The 15,252-nt window shown below is 41.2% G+C and overlaps 1 protein-coding gene across 2 annotated transcripts; it reads left to right on the forward strand.

Annotated features, from left to right (window-relative positions):
- Positions 1 to 456: 456 nt before the first annotated feature.
- On the forward strand, positions 457 to 14,741 carry LOC108924472 (glycine receptor subunit beta-like). Of its 2 annotated transcripts, XM_018735847.2 has the most exons (10): positions 475 to 816; positions 3,647 to 3,781; positions 4,723 to 4,829; positions 5,431 to 5,498; positions 7,887 to 8,113; positions 9,548 to 9,630; positions 9,881 to 10,021; positions 10,683 to 10,835; positions 11,841 to 12,130; positions 13,928 to 14,741. In XM_018735847.2, the coding sequence occupies exons 2-10, from the start codon at positions 3,663 to 3,665 to the stop codon at positions 14,222 to 14,224; spliced, it is 1,485 nt and encodes a 494-aa protein (XP_018591363.1). In that variant the 5' UTR covers positions 475 to 816; positions 3,647 to 3,662; the 3' UTR covers positions 14,225 to 14,741. The 2 variants fall into 2 exon arrangements, with proteins under 2 accessions (XP_018591364.1, XP_018591363.1); XM_018735848.2 differs by lacking the exon at positions 13,928 to 14,741 and having other exon boundaries at positions 457 to 816; positions 10,683 to 11,032; positions 11,841 to 11,913.
- Positions 14,742 to 15,252: the final 511 nt, after the last annotated feature.

Raw genomic sequence — 15,252 nt, forward strand, 5'->3', positions numbered from 1 at the left:
GAGACAGACTTTATTTGGAGAATCATGTATATTCCTAGAAGTTTTCCAAAAGAAAAAAAGTGGAATACAAAATTATATTAAAACATTAACTCCATTATTAACTATAAAAACTGTGAAAAATACAAGTAAATAAACGAACAAACGAGAAAAACCTGAGACAACCGACTAGGTCACTGTGGAAATGGGGCCTTCCTTCTGTTTTTGCCTCAATCAATGGCATCAGTGACATCTGAAACAGTGTATGAATTGATTACCATATTTATGACCATATTTATCACATCACCTCAACTTCCCTCTCTCCGTAATCATTTTCACCACTTTTACATGTCAAACATTCAATATGCATTTAAGTTTTATTTGTACTAGTCGTAATATCATAAGGCATTCATAAATATTAATGCAAGAAGTGAGGATGAGCAGAGAGATGTTTGGCGGGCGTTGCGCAGTCCTCGCGCTCGTGCTGAGGCAGTTATTTTCCACGAGCGCGCGCGAGGGGGGGGGGGCTGCGCATGCTGCAGGACGCGCGCACGGCCCGCGCGATCGATATCGAGCATCGGCGGCCCGCGGACACGGACTCGGACGCGCCAGAGGGAGAGAAGGTGTCGCAGACGGAGACGCGGCTCGCCCGTTCGTACCGTAGGCGTAGCGTAGCGTAGCGTTCGCGATTCCGACGGGGGCGCGCATAGCTTATGATATGATGGCATTGATGTCCCGTTCGGGACACCGGCTGGACCGCAGCGCGTGCAGTTAATGTTCCACAGAGTGTGACACGGAGAGAGAGAGAGAGAGAGAGAGAGAGAGAGAGAGAGAAAACAGGTAAGTGTTCGAGCTCATTCTGATCTCTCCGCGCGCATTTCCACAGCTCTTCGTGATCGTGATCATCTTCATCACCTCCGTCGTGGCCTCCTGCCTGCTCCTCTTCTCCCGTCCCAATGCTGACGTGACGGTGATGTGACGGTGGCGCGCGCTGTGCAGCCCTTCCTTCCCCTGCACGAGACCACACAAAAGTGCTAAATCAATCAGCTCCTTCACTCAGCTTTCATGTGAAAAAGCTCGTGTATCTGCCACTGGTTACCGTGCTGCGGTTCATAGTCCATTGCGGTTCTCCATGGTCCATGGACCATGCCATGGTACAGCACTGTGGTTTCCGGGCACAGATTTGTCGTGGGTACAGTATCGTGGTTTACCAGCCAGGGTACACTGCTGTGGTTAGCTGGGTGTATAGAACTGTGGTTGGGTACAGTACTGCAGTTTAGTGAATACAATGTGGTTTAGTAGGTACAGTACTGCGGTTTAGTGGGTACAATAATGTAGTTTAGCAAGTACAGTACTGCGGTTTGCTGGGTACAATAATGTGGTTTAACAGACACAGTACCACAGTTTAGTGGGTACAGTAATGTGGTTTAACAGGTACAGTACTGCGGTTTACTGCGTACAATAATGTGGTTTAGCAGGTACAGTACTGCGGTTTAGTGGGTACAATGATGTGGTTTAGCAGGTACAGTACCGTGGTTTAGTGGGTACAATAATGTGGTTTAACAGGTACAGTACCGTGGTTTACTGGGTACAATAATGTGGTTTAACAGGTACAGTACTGCAGTATACTGGGTACAATAATGTGCTTTAACAGGTACAGTACAGCAGTTTACTGGGTACAATAATGTGGTTTAACAGGTACAGTACTGTGGTTTACTGGGTACAGTAATGTGGTTTAACAGGTACAGTACTGCAGTTTACTGGGTACAATAATGTGGTTTAGTAGGTACAGTACTGCAGTTTACTGGGTACAATAATGTGGTTTAACACGGACAGTACTGCAGTTTACTGGGTACAATAATGTGGTTTAGTAGGTACAGTACTGCAGTTTACATGGTACAATAATGTGGTTTAATAGGTACAGTACTGCAGTTTAGTAGGTACAGTAATATGGTTTAACAGGTACGGTACTGCAGTTTACATGGTACAATAATGTGGTTTAGCAGGTAAAGTACAGTTCTGCAGTTTACTGGGTACAATAATGTGGTTTAACAGGTACAGTACAGCAGTTTACTGGGTACAATAATGTGGTTTAACAGGTACAGTACCGTGGTTTACTGGGTACAATAATGTGGTTTAATAGGTACAGTACTGCAGTTTACTGGGTACAATAATGTGGTTTAGTAGGTACAGTACCACAGTTTAGTGGATACAATAATGTGCTTTAACAGGCACAGTACAGTACTGCAGTTTACATGGTACAATAATGTGGTTTAATAGGTACAGTACTGCAGTTTACATGGTACAATAATGTGGTTTAGCAGGTACAGTACTGTGGTTTAACAGGTACAGTAGTGCAGTTTACTGGGTACAATAATGTGGTTTAGCAGGTAAAGTACAGTTCTGCAGTTTACTGGGTACAATAATGTGGTTTAGTAGGTAAAGTACTGTGGTTTAACAGGTACAGTAGTGCAGTTTACTGGGTACGGTAATGTGGTTTAACAGGTACAATGCGTATATGGGTCTGGTACTGCAGTACAGCAGGTACAGCACTGTTGTTTACTGGGTAGAGAAAATTTCTTTTCTCCGATAGTTATTACAAACAGTGTGATAGCATAATAAAATGCTGCTTATACTGTCAATAGCGGTATTACTAATGATACTAGAGCCTGTACTGGTATTGTTTTTACTGATACTACTTCTAGTATTGTAACTAGTGATATCATCAATGTCTAGCGCTATGAATATTTTTTCTGCTAATACCATGTCAGTTCTTTCGTGTGGCAATAAGCTGAAATATTATGGTAAATCACTTTGCTGACTGTCTGTAGTGGTTTGTACAGGTTGTTCAGTTCAGCATTTTGTTGGCATTTGGACTGTTTCTGTCCACAAGAGGGACGGCACCATCTCCAGCTGATGGGAATGACCCCTCTCAGTGAGGCAGTGCTCGTCCATCTGAGAACATGCTGAATGCAGGAGTAAGGAGAAGATGGAGGCAGGACCCATTCCACCAGAGGACGAGGATATTAATAAAGCAGAGGGACTGTGTGAGACAGTGGCTTGGTGGACTGCCATCAGCCAGGGAGCGACTGGGATGGGAAACAATGCAGAGGTTAAGATGCAGATAACAGACTGTAAAGGCTGAGCAGAGGGCTCTAAATGTGAATTTGGTGGCAATAGACAGACCGACATGCTTGAGGGACACCTGGGGTGGGGGGTGGAGGATTAAAAAGAGATGTGGCAGCAAAGCCCAAGGATTCTGATTAGCAATGGTGAGCAATCTGGCTATATGTTAAGTGACATGTCAGATTCTCACTTCTGGCTCTAATGTGATGCAGTGACCTCCCTCTCTCCCTCAGAGCTGCTGAGTCCCCCTCAGTATTCAAGAAGGGTGGCAAAACTCATCTCTTTGAAATCCATTTCTCACCTGATCTCCTATCTGCTCCATAAACTTTCACTACATTATCTGTTTAAAACATTGACTCCATATTAATTCTGCATGCAGCTACTGGTGTAATTTATACTGGTTTAACAGTGGTATTGGACTACGTGACTGTACTTAGAGAATCATGTATCTGCCACCGTGTTCCCCACTGGGACCTGTCAGCGGTGGGTTAACAGATATGATGTTTGTGTGTGATTTGTGTCTCTCTTTCGACTTGCTTTCCAGGCTATTGTGGTTAAAGATGCACACAGTAGGAGTGGTCTTCATCCTACTCGTCTTCTCCCTGTGGATAGCTGAGGGATCCGCCAAGGAGAAAACAGCCCGGAAGGGGAAGAAGGGGAAACAGGTTTTCTGTCCCTCGTAAGTCCTGAGGCACCCCCTTATGCTGTGGTTCGGTATTAGTCAATGTGAGTCAGGAATCCCAGCCTTGGACAAACTGAACATCACCTCATTTCTAGTTTGTTAAGAAGGCCTTTTTTCCATCTGAGCATCTTATTGGGACCAGATGATGTTGCATTCATCTCAGATGCTTTTAATAATACATTCAAGATCAGGTAAAAATTAAATCAGGACACCCTAATTTGAAGTACAGTTTTTTATTAGTAACCATTCTTTGTTTTTTGTGTTAAGTTTCAAGACTATTTCAGATTAATTTTATTTATAATTATCCTTTCTTTATATATGAATGAATGAAAAAAGGAAAGGAAAGGAAACTTTATCAATTTTAGAGGGAAATTCACTTTGGTCGCAGCAGCATACAATGTACAAGACACACACGCAAATGATAAATGATGTATATATACATTCTATATACAGAGGTGAAGAAACCAAACTTTTAATTTAGCTGACACTTTTTATCCACACAGCTTACAGTTTTAAGCTGCCTGCAGTTATTTACGCATATATACAGCTGGGTAATTTTTCTTGAAGCAATGTAGGGTAAGTACCTTGCACAAGAAAAGTGCAGCAGTATGTGAAATTCGAACCGGCAAATACTTTCCAGTTGCTATTTCAAGGGTACCTGTGCAAAGGTCCTGGTGCGTTTAAAATACTTAAGTTATTTAGAGTTATGCAAGAATTTTCTTTGTTGGCGCAGATTTACAAGGAACTTCTTAAACGCTGATATTTAGTAAATATCTGTCATAAGCTTCATAAAGTGTGTTTTTCCCCATCTATTCATTTTAGAGCAGGGAAAGACACAGAAATGTACACATCCTCCAGGAGATACTTAGTTTGTGTTTTTGCACCATGCAGAAGCAGTGAACTGTTTGATTCATAGTTGTTTTTTCTTATTATCATAGTCAGTTATCAGCGGAGGATCTGGCCAGGGTTCCTGCAAATTCCACAAGCAATATCTTGAACAGGCTCCTGGTCCCTTATGATCCCCGAATTCGACCCAATTTTCAAGGTAAATAATTCACTGTGGGATGAATGTACAATTTGTTCATCATTAATTTAATCGTTAAGTGTTGATTAATTTAGTTCCTACTTTCTGTAATTGAATTGTAATGTTTGTGTAAGGAAAGAGGGAAGCAGTCATCCAGTGATTTTGTAAAGCTATGCACAATATAACAGTAACGGTTATTTTTTTTCCTATCTTCAATTGTTAAAAAAATGACATTTTTTTTTGAGAAAACAGTGCATTAACAATTTAAAATTGTATTTTGTGATGTAGAAAAACCAAAGCTAGAGAATAATTCTTATAACTAAGCCATGTGTCATTTTTTAGAATTTAGATGCTCGTAATGTTGCGGAGGAAGATGCTGCCAGTGCGGCGTTCTGCTCGGCCATATGGCGCTCCAGAGCCGTGGAAGGGTCATCCGTGGGAGGGTTATTCTGCTTCGTGACACATATTATTTTACTTCACGGGAGCCAACATATTATTTTATCATTGAAGCACATTATTTTACTTTATGGGAATCACCCCTAGAATTTTGAAAGGTATAGGAAAGGGATTTGTGAAGGAATATGTACCATATATTCACAAAAATTCTGACATTTATTTACAGGTATTCCAGTTGAAGATAAAGTGAACATCTTCATAAACAGCTTTGGCTCTATTCAGGAAACAACAATGGTGAGGATGACTCTCACTATAATAACTATGTCAAAGGGCTATTTTTATGACTCCGTTAGATTAATCAGTAGCAGTACTCTATTCCACTCACTTTTACATTTAGATTCATTTACACTTTTCACACTTGATTGCTATTTATGCTTTTTATTCATTCATGGCTCATTTATTTTCCGTAAAGATAACGTACGCAGGGCATCCCGGACTTTGACATTTTATTAGCTGGTGTCATTTCATATTACTTGTGCAGCAATATGAATTTGGTGGTCATGGAGGGCTGAAACAGATGACCTACATTGTAAATTTGATCAGTGAATTATCATCGTTCAATGAGTGTCACCCAAAACCACCAATTATTGAGTAATAAAAGTAACACTTCCAAGAAGCAGTGCTAACAGAGGACAAATTCCATTGATTTGCAACTTTGTGAGCTAAATTAGACTACTATGCAAATCTGTTCATTTATTACAGTTATTTTCTTTGTATTGCTTTATTATATGTGTACTATGATTTGGTGTAAGTGAAGAAAGATGACTGATTGTTTTCTTTAAACTTCTGGGTTTTTTCCGGTCAAATTTTACCAATTTATAACTTCAAGCTATCATGTAGTTCCTTTCATCCCGTTGCCATAATTCTTCGTAATGCTTTACGACATCCACCACACTGGGAGTGTGAGCACATACAATTAATGACCACCAGTTTCGCTGAATCTTATGCATTTTATTCACATGTTGCACATCTCTGGTGTGTCTGGTCAGATCTGGTCACAAGTAGGAAATGAACATGTGAGACTATAATAAAGAGCAAGAAGTATCAAATGCCAAATTCGGGGCTTCACACACACAAGTGAAATCATTTCAGATGAATGAGCTCTACAGACCATACGTCCCAAATCGAATTGCAGAAGTTGTGAAAATGGCTTGAAGGGGTAGTTTGAAAGGTTTCACAACATTAGCTTTTCTTTCCTCCTGCTTGGATGATGATGCAAGAGTTTGGTACAAAAACAGTGTGATCAATGACATTTTTTTTCTCTCTTCTTTGTTGATCTTCAACATTTTACTATGATTTTGTCAGAATCACTACCTGACTGAGCGTGAGAATGGTTTGCACTGTCAAATGATGGAAACGTTACATCAAAGTGGAAGTGCAAATCATGTGGAGGAGGAAACCCAGTGACCCCAGGGTCTGTTTCTGCCAGTCCCAGACATGTTTTCTAAGACCTGTTGCAACAACAGGGCTCCCTCAGTTTAGTTCATTGCTGTTGGAATGCCGGTCATCCTCCTGGGAGATATCACAGGGCTCCTTTGCACAGCTGCGACGTCTTTTTGCTTGTTTGACGTTCTTTCCCTCCACGGCTCGGGAGATCCCGGCTGACGGCTGAGCTCAAAGCCGTCTTTCTTTCGACCGCGCCGCAACTTGACCTCACGTGAAAGGGAAGGCCAAAGAAAAGCCGCTAATGTGCGCGGTTTGAAAAGCCTCGGCTCGCAGTCGAATCGGCCTGGCCAATTAGCGCTAATGAAGACCGTTCGTCTTGCGTTTCCCACCATTGGTGTGTACATAAGCTTTGAACCCCCCAGACTCGCCGAGCAATTTGCACGGAGCGGTTTCCCAGCCGACCTCCCTTTACGCGGGAAGGTGTTAGTGGCGTGAGACAAAAAGCCCATCTTGTTAAACCACAGCTGTGTGTTTGAAACCAGAGCTGAAGAAGTAGCTTGTTAAACGATGCCCACTTATTCCCTAATATGTGTCTTTTATTTGTGCCCTAAAATTGGTTAAAAAAAGACAATAAAGCTGCATTTCAGCTCAGTGTCATTATAATTTCATTGCTGAACTTTATCCAGGACTGCAGTTTTTACAATTCAGACAACCCAATATGTGGTACGTCTGGGTATTGCCCTTAGGGTGTGTATGTCGGAGTGAATGATTATGTATTGGTGTGTGTGTGTGTGTGTGTGTGTGTGTGTGTGTGTGTGTGTGTGTGTGCGTGTGATTCCTCCATGGCGAACTAGTGTCCCATCCTAGATGTACCCTGCCTCACACCCTATACTCCCAGGGCAGACACTGGATCACTATGACCCCTCTTTGGAGATCTGGATTTTGACAAAGGATGGACGGTTTGATGGACAACTGAATGGTTTCTATAGTATGGTTCATACTGGGTATCTTGCTCAGGGGTCCTCCAGAAGGTTCTCTGTTGATCTTCAACCAACAGCCTTCAGGTGAGAGCACTGAGCTCTTAACTCCTTAGATTATGGTAGTGTTCCTGTAGGAACTCCTGCAACTGTGTCACCACGCATCGTTTTGGGTTTTTAAAGCTACACATGGCTTGTATGGTTTTAGATAGATCATTCTGTCGTTGTAACCCATTGTCACCGATGTGGCTTCCATCAGGATTACAGGGTGAATATCTTCCTGAGGCAGCGATGGAATGACCCCAGACTGCGACTCCCCACAGAGTTCAAGTCAGAATCCCTCACTGTGGACCCGAAGATGTTCAAATGCCTGTGGAAGCCCGACCTGTTCTTCGCAAATGAAAAAAACGCCAACTTTCACGATGTCACGCAGGAAAACATCCTGCTATTCATCTTTCGCAATGGCGATGTGCTCATCAGTATGAGGTGTGCATTTTTGAACTCATAATTTCACTATCAGCTTCATGAATCATTTGCATTTACATTTTTACAACTGAAATATCTCATAATCTCTGGAAAAATTATCTTTTAAATCACTCATAAAACCTTGAAAACATGGAAAACAGGAATAAATAAATATCAGTTAAAAAATGTAAAATATTACAAAAAATAGTGTCCTAATAAATGAAATGTTTCACTGACACCTCAGTACCACACAAACAGTAAGAGGTCAGTGGTACTCTGACAGCATGAGACCAAAGGTATCATTACTGAATGCCATTTTGAAATATTTCATATACAATTTGCACATTACATATCAGGGCAATTGTCATAATATTTAAAACTGAATTAAAGTGCTTTTTACGGGCTTCCAGCTAACATACAGTCAATAAAGAATATTGCCCCAGATGCTGTGATCTCTGGGATGCTGCTCCATCACTGCTGAAGGTCCTCATTCAATAGCGACCCCCCCCCCCCCCCCCCCCCAACTGCCGCACTCCCAAAGCCCTCAGAAGCCAAGGATTGGTGCATTAATAAAGATCAGACACCCTACCCTTATAGCAGTTTATATCTCTGGCGTTCCCACACTGAGGGTGCCTTTGAAAGCCACAGAACTACCCAGGCTCATTAAAGTTAAGTGACAAGGTGGCAAAATACCAAGTTACAGGATTTTTATTTGAGTCTCATACATGGGTCACTGGGAAGCCTGTTTTCTCTGCTAATCTTTAATGGAGTTAAATGCAATGCATATTTTTTCCATTGCGTGGCCGTACTACAGATTCTGCGAACATTTTTGGATGCCAGAACCACAGTAGAAAAAATGTTTTGTAACCTGAGTTCTGGTTTATATGCATTTAATCACTGTTTACATATATTTAGAACAATCAGTTAAATGGCCAGGAAACCACACAAAAGCAAATCAGAAATAATCCAAAGATAGGAGCAGAACCTTAATCTCATTATGTAATTTTTAACATGTGCACCAACCGTAAAGCAGTGAACGTTTTTGATTGTGGATTATTTTTGCCTGCGTAACTAATGATCCTGATCCCTTAAGTGCACAAGGTCAAGGGTTTTATTCCAGGAATATATTGTGTATACATTGTGATATATATGGTGTGTAATTACCACTGACATAAAAATAGTTTTTTTGGGACTGAAACCAGATTTCAGGCGCATCTTTAAAAAATCAGCAAATAGGGGTTTGATGTGCATATTAATGTGCAAAAACACTCCTCTCTTTTCTGCCGTTCATCTGCAGTATGTTCATTCACATGAATGACTTCATGAATGGCTGCATATTTGTATCATGTTTAACCGGGGTTAAGTGCATTGTTTTAAATGAGGTGATTTGCAGAAAGGTACATTTATTATGACTGCACATGAAATGATTTTTTTTTCCTGCTGGTCACATTCCAGGCTGTCTGTCACACTGACCTGTCCACTGGACCTGACTCTGTTTCCTATGGACACCCAGAAATGCAAGATGCAGCTGGAAAGCTGTATGTAAATATACATGAACACAAAGTAGAATACAATACATTGTGAAAGGTTTAAATTTTTTTAGCTCATAAATATGCAGTTTTAAAGGCCTCGGATCAGTTCAACTAATCCTTTGTCACTGATGTTAGGATTTGTTAAGATTTGTAATGGTTTTTATGATTTTGCCTCTTCTTCATGGAGTCTTGGCTTGAAGGTTGTGTGGGTGGGGCTTCCATTCTAAAACCCATACCCATCTCTATATGTCCACAGTTGGATACACGACAGATGACCTGAAGTTCAGCTGGCAGTCGGGAGACCCTGTACAGATGGATGAGATCGCTCTGCCCCAGTTTGACGTGAAACAGGAGGACATTGAATATGGAAACTGTACTAAGTATTATAAAGGAACTGGTACGTCTCCTTTTTTAAACGCTGATAGAGAAGCATTTAAAAAAGCATATGGCCTATGTGCTCAGCTGGCAATTGTGGCTTTATGTTTCCTTGTGACTGTTTTAGGAGGGAAAATTGGGATTTTTGCGGGTGCAGATATCACATTTACATTCATTTGGTATAGAGATATGTGAGTTCAGAAAGTTAAAATCTATGTATTTAGAATGTGTGTAATTAAATTAAAATATATGTATAAATGAGGGGGTGTGGTGGCGCAGTGGGTTGGACCACGGTCCTGCTGTCTGGTGGGTCTGGGGTTCAAGTCCCGCTTGGGGTGCCTTGCGACGGACTGGCGTCCCGTCCTGGGTGTGTCCCCTCCCCCTCCGGCCTTACGCCCTGCGTTACCGGGTAGGCTCCGGTTCCCTGTGACCCCGTGTGGGACAAGCGGTTCTGAAAGTGTGTGTGTGGGTGTATATGTATAAATCATATGTATTTTTACGGGCTCTGTCATAGAGTGAGGGCTTGTAAAGAACTTAATCTGGATAATTAGACCTGTCTAGAACAGTAAAATTTCTGCTTGTAAGTCTCTTCTTTTTGTTTCAACTCCACGTTTTTCTGAAACAGCAGCATGACCTTAATTTTTCCATGTCTGACACATGATTCCGGTCACATGTCCTCTAAGGCTACTACACCTGTGTGGAGGTGATCTTCACACTACGGCGTCAGGTAGGCTTTTACATGATGGGAGTGTACGCTCCCACGCTGCTCATCGTGGTGCTCTCCTGGCTCTCCTTCTGGATCAACCCCGATGCCAGCGCTGCCCGGGTGCCCCTAGGTAGAGTCACCAAGGTTCTTGAAAAGCTACCGATCAGCCGCGACCTTCATGCTTCTCGCACGGAGACAAGCTGCCCATCTCCATTCCATCGTCATCATCTCCTCCCTGTTGTCGTGCCTTGCTCTTGTCCTGCTCTGCTGACATTCGTCTGTACCCTTCCTCCTTGCTCCCTGGTGGAGTAAACAGGTCCACCGCAGGTCAGTCTTGTCCTGTCCATCACACTTTGTGCTGTTTGAAGTTTTAAGGTGTGTGTGTGTCTGTGTGTGTACATGTGCATCTGGTCTGGAAAGACTGATGTTCTACTTCAGTAGCACATGTAAGATGCAAGTTTTCCTAAGGAAATGAAATATTCAGCTGCCCTTCAAATGCCATGTGTCCATGAATGTGTACAGTCCAAGGTTTGAGTACACTTGCTAGAAAAGGTTTTTTTTTCCCCCATGAATCGGTTAACAAATTTGATTGGGAAATGAGCAACCCTGTCTTCCCAGCTCTTCTGGAACAGTTCCCAGAGATGTGGGACATTTTCTTTGTTTTCACTTGTGTCACCGATTTGTCCCATAAAGGTAATTGTCAGATGTACTCAAACTTTTCACTGCTACTGTATACATATAAGTAGTGCCAAAGGTCCACAAAATATTTATGGATCAACACAGAGGAGAAAATTTAAAAATATGACAAAGTAAGGGCAAAAATAGAGACAGAAATTTAATGCAAGAAAAGCTTCAGAACTGCATTTCAGAAACATAATTACAGAATTTGTAGGCATTTCCTCCCAAACTTCCTTTCTTTAGCTTCTCCGTCAATCATGTTGTGTAGCAGTAGGATAGTTTGAAGTGCATCGCGTCAACCAAAGTAATTCAGTTGGTGTTTACACCCTGTCTGTAAATTTTACAGAGAAAGTGCCCAGAGCCTAAATACACCAAATTGTTGCTGTAGCAAGAAACTGTTCCTGACCCGTGTCCGTTGTAAAGTATCTGGATGGTCTTCTCATCGCTCTGTCGGCAGGTATCCTGTCAGTTCTCTCTTTGTCATCCGAGTGCACCTCCCTTGCCTCGGAGCTCCCCAAGGTGTCGTACGTCAAAGCCATCGACATCTGGATGATCGCCTGCCTGCTGTTTGGCTTCGCCTCCTTGGTGGAGTATGCCGTGGTTCAGGTGATGCTCAACAACCCCAAGATGATCGAGGCGGAGAAGGCCAAGATCGCCAGCAAGGACAAGGCTGAGGGGAAGACCCCCGCCAAGAACAACACGGTGAACGGGACTGGAGGAACGCCCATCCACATGGGGGCGCTGCAGGTGAGCGACCTCTGTGAATCAGCTCTTCACTACATCTTCTTGGCTTTTCTTCAGAAATCTCCACTGACTTCATGACTTCTCGGATTATACCAGAACAGCATGCAGACCTATGTTTGCTGTCCCCTTTCGATCTCCTGATTCGATTTCATGAAGCAATAAATATAGCTTGTGAGAATGAGTGTGAATATTTATTGACCCTGCAGTTTTTATTGGCAAACAAATTATCTGCCCCCCTGGTTGAGCAGACATTGCGTGAGTACAGATTTTCTTGTTTTTGTGGTTGTAGCTCAGACGGTTTTAATTGGTTTATCCATGTACACAGCACATCTTGGAGAGGAACTGGAGCTTGAAAAGAAAATACAAACAGGGATGTTAGGTTGGACCTTACAGGTATTCATAAGTGTAAGCATTGACCTGTTAGCATTCAAATATGAAGATTAAAAAAAAATGTAACTGAATGACTAAGAAAAATACATTTGTCCTGCCTTTCAAAACTGCACCTTTCACTTAAAATCCTCAGGATGTGGAAATTAGAAAGGTAAAGCAGAAATGCTCAGTCGTACTGAAAACATACGAGTATGAGTCAAAAAGTACCTGCAATAATGTTTATTAAAATGTTAATGTTTTTAAGGATACTGTTCGACTAACGCTCAGAAATATTCAGTGTTCCCAAACAAAGCAGTTATAGTCAGTGTTTCCTCTAAGTTGTGCAAACAGTTCATTAACAGCACCCCTAAAGCATCAGTAAACCGTGTAAAAATGGGATTTGTCCTTGGTACTTATTTAGCAAATGACAACTGGAAACAGCTGGCACTTAGTTAAAAAAAAAATAAACAGAATAAGTACTAATATGGAGTGAAGAACATAATGTTTATGGCCTTTGCACAAAGAGGTGGGAGGTTTAACTGATTTGTTTGCAAAAATACACACATTGTACTGTAGTGCAAGCTAACTAAAGCAAATTTAATGTTTTTCTAGGAATGGGAATAAGATTTGCCAGCAGAGAGCTTTTGCATTCTGCATTTGAACTGGCAAACATAAACACAATAATACACAACATAAGAAAACAAAATATAGTTACAGTCTCACATTCATGCATGTCTCTGTACTTATGTGTTTAACGCACACTTTGATCCACAGCCATCTGGACTCTGTCCATCCAGTAATTACTGCACAATGGCATCATTATATGCTGTAGGTAAATTGTGAATTAAATAGGCATGGAATTACAAAATTTCATATCGTACATTGTGATGTCATCTATTTTTTCTCTCTTTTTTCTTATTAACAACTGGGTCACAGAAAAATAACAAACGGAACAGTTCTCCGAGACATTCCAAAAAATAATACAAATATATAAATCAAGGGTAAAAAGTTACAATATTTCATACATGTCATCACTTGGTCTCCACATATTTATAGAGGGACATTCAGATTTGGATCACAACAATGGAATACATTTCCTTGCCAACTGTGTACAAGTCCATGTTCCATGACTTCATTGTGACATAATACTGACATGAGCAAAATTCCCTGATAATCAGAGGATGGAACTTAAAAGTACTAAGGATACATTTTTCATAAAGCCTCTTGTTTAGATCACTGTTTCCTGAGTATGTCTTCGATTGTTCAAATGTTTCTTTCTTTCTTTCTTTCTTTCTTTCTTTCTTTCTTTCAGGGTTTTGTACTGTATGTTTTCTAGACCATACACATGGCCAAAAGAAAAAACACGTTTTCTGCAACATGTAAGCTTGTTTACCCCTGGCTCTGATCTCTGGCCTGTCGCTCCTTCCACAGGTGGTAGAAACCAGGTGCAAAAAGGTGTGCACTTCCAAGTCGGACCTGAGGTCCAGTGACTTCAGCATCGTCGGCTCACTCCCCCGAGATTTTGAGCTGTCCAATTTTGACTGCTACGGGAAGCCTATAGAAGTGAGCAATGCCCTGGGCAAATCCCAGGCAAAGAACAACAAGAAACCTCCGCCTCCGAAACCGGTCATCCCTTCGGCAGCCAAAAGGATCGACCTTTACTCAAGGGCTCTGTTTCCCTTCTCCTTCCTCTTCTTTAATGTCATCTACTGGTCTGTTTACTTGTGATCTTAGCAGCAATACTCCTAATTCCTGATTCCTTACTCCCAGTTACTGAACTTTCAAACACATCTGTCCTTGGCAACAAAAGCGTCATGCTATAAAGGCATCCAAGGAGAGGAGAACGTGAGCAGTCATAATTTGAACTTCCTCTTCTCTTTGCATTTAATAGGCAGCATGATTGTGCAGTATGTGTGCTTCAGAGCCAGTATGTTGTAAATATTATCGCCGCTCAGCCCCATTCTCTGCTTTGAAAGCACAGTACAAAGAAATGCTTATTATCGGAGGTACATAAGAAAGAAGATCATCTCTTAAATTGACAGCATTAAATTAGACTCAAAGATATAGTATTTTCTAGCATATAGATGCACGTTTAAAATGCAGTAATAAATATGCATATATAAATGTATACATTTATAAACACTATTAAGGGTATAGATTTTCTTTTTTGGAAGATAAATCGCAATTTCTCCGATGCTTAATAACACAGCTTCTCATTAACTGAAAATTGTATTTTAACCCAGCTTAAATGAATTATTAATTATATTTATACACTCTGTTAAAGAAAGCTGCTTGTCTAGTAAAAACCTCAAGCCAATAAAGGTAAAATGATAATAAACCATAATCAGTGTTGATAAGTGTCTCTTTCTTTATCACTGTGTCTATGAGTGTATTCATTTCACTTTGACTGCAGAAAGAGTGTTTGTGCGCAATCCTAAAGACAGATCAATTGATAAATATTTTCATGCCTTTTACATTTTTGTAACATTTTGTTTTTTGACACATTATAGACTGTAAGTGTTAAGAGATATGCAGTCAGAATTGTTTTGACTATTAACTTGTTTTTCAATCAAGGGAAGACCAGTCTTATGAAATTTGTTTACACTTGTTATCTGTGTTTAGTTGATGGTGATATAATCCATTTAATTTTAATAAGTATATGCCCTGCGGAACCAGAACCATTGGACACAAGACAGAGGGGTGGTACACCCTGAACAGGATGCCAGTCCATTGCAAGGTAGCCACACGCACACACA

Source organism: Scleropages formosus, chromosome 16 (assembly GCF_900964775.1).
Source record: "Scleropages formosus chromosome 16, fSclFor1.1, whole genome shotgun sequence".
Taxonomy (NCBI): Eukaryota; Metazoa; Chordata; class Actinopteri; order Osteoglossiformes; family Osteoglossidae; genus Scleropages; species Scleropages formosus.

What these genes read in the sequence shown, in the direction of transcription:
- LOC108924472 (XM_018735847.2), top strand. Translation starts at nt 3,663, where the DNA reads ATGCACACAGTAGGAGTGGTCTTCATCCTACTCGTCTTCTCCCTGTGG. An exon ending in TAAGTATTATAAAGGAACTG is followed by an intron (nt 10,022 to 10,682) that starts GTACGTCTCCTT and finishes ATGTCCTCTAAG; the next exon opens with GCTACTACACCTGTGTGGAG. An exon ending in CGCTGCCCGGGTGCCCCTAG is followed by an intron (nt 10,836 to 11,840) that starts GTAGAGTCACCA and finishes CTCTGTCGGCAG; the next exon opens with GTATCCTGTCAGTTCTCTCT.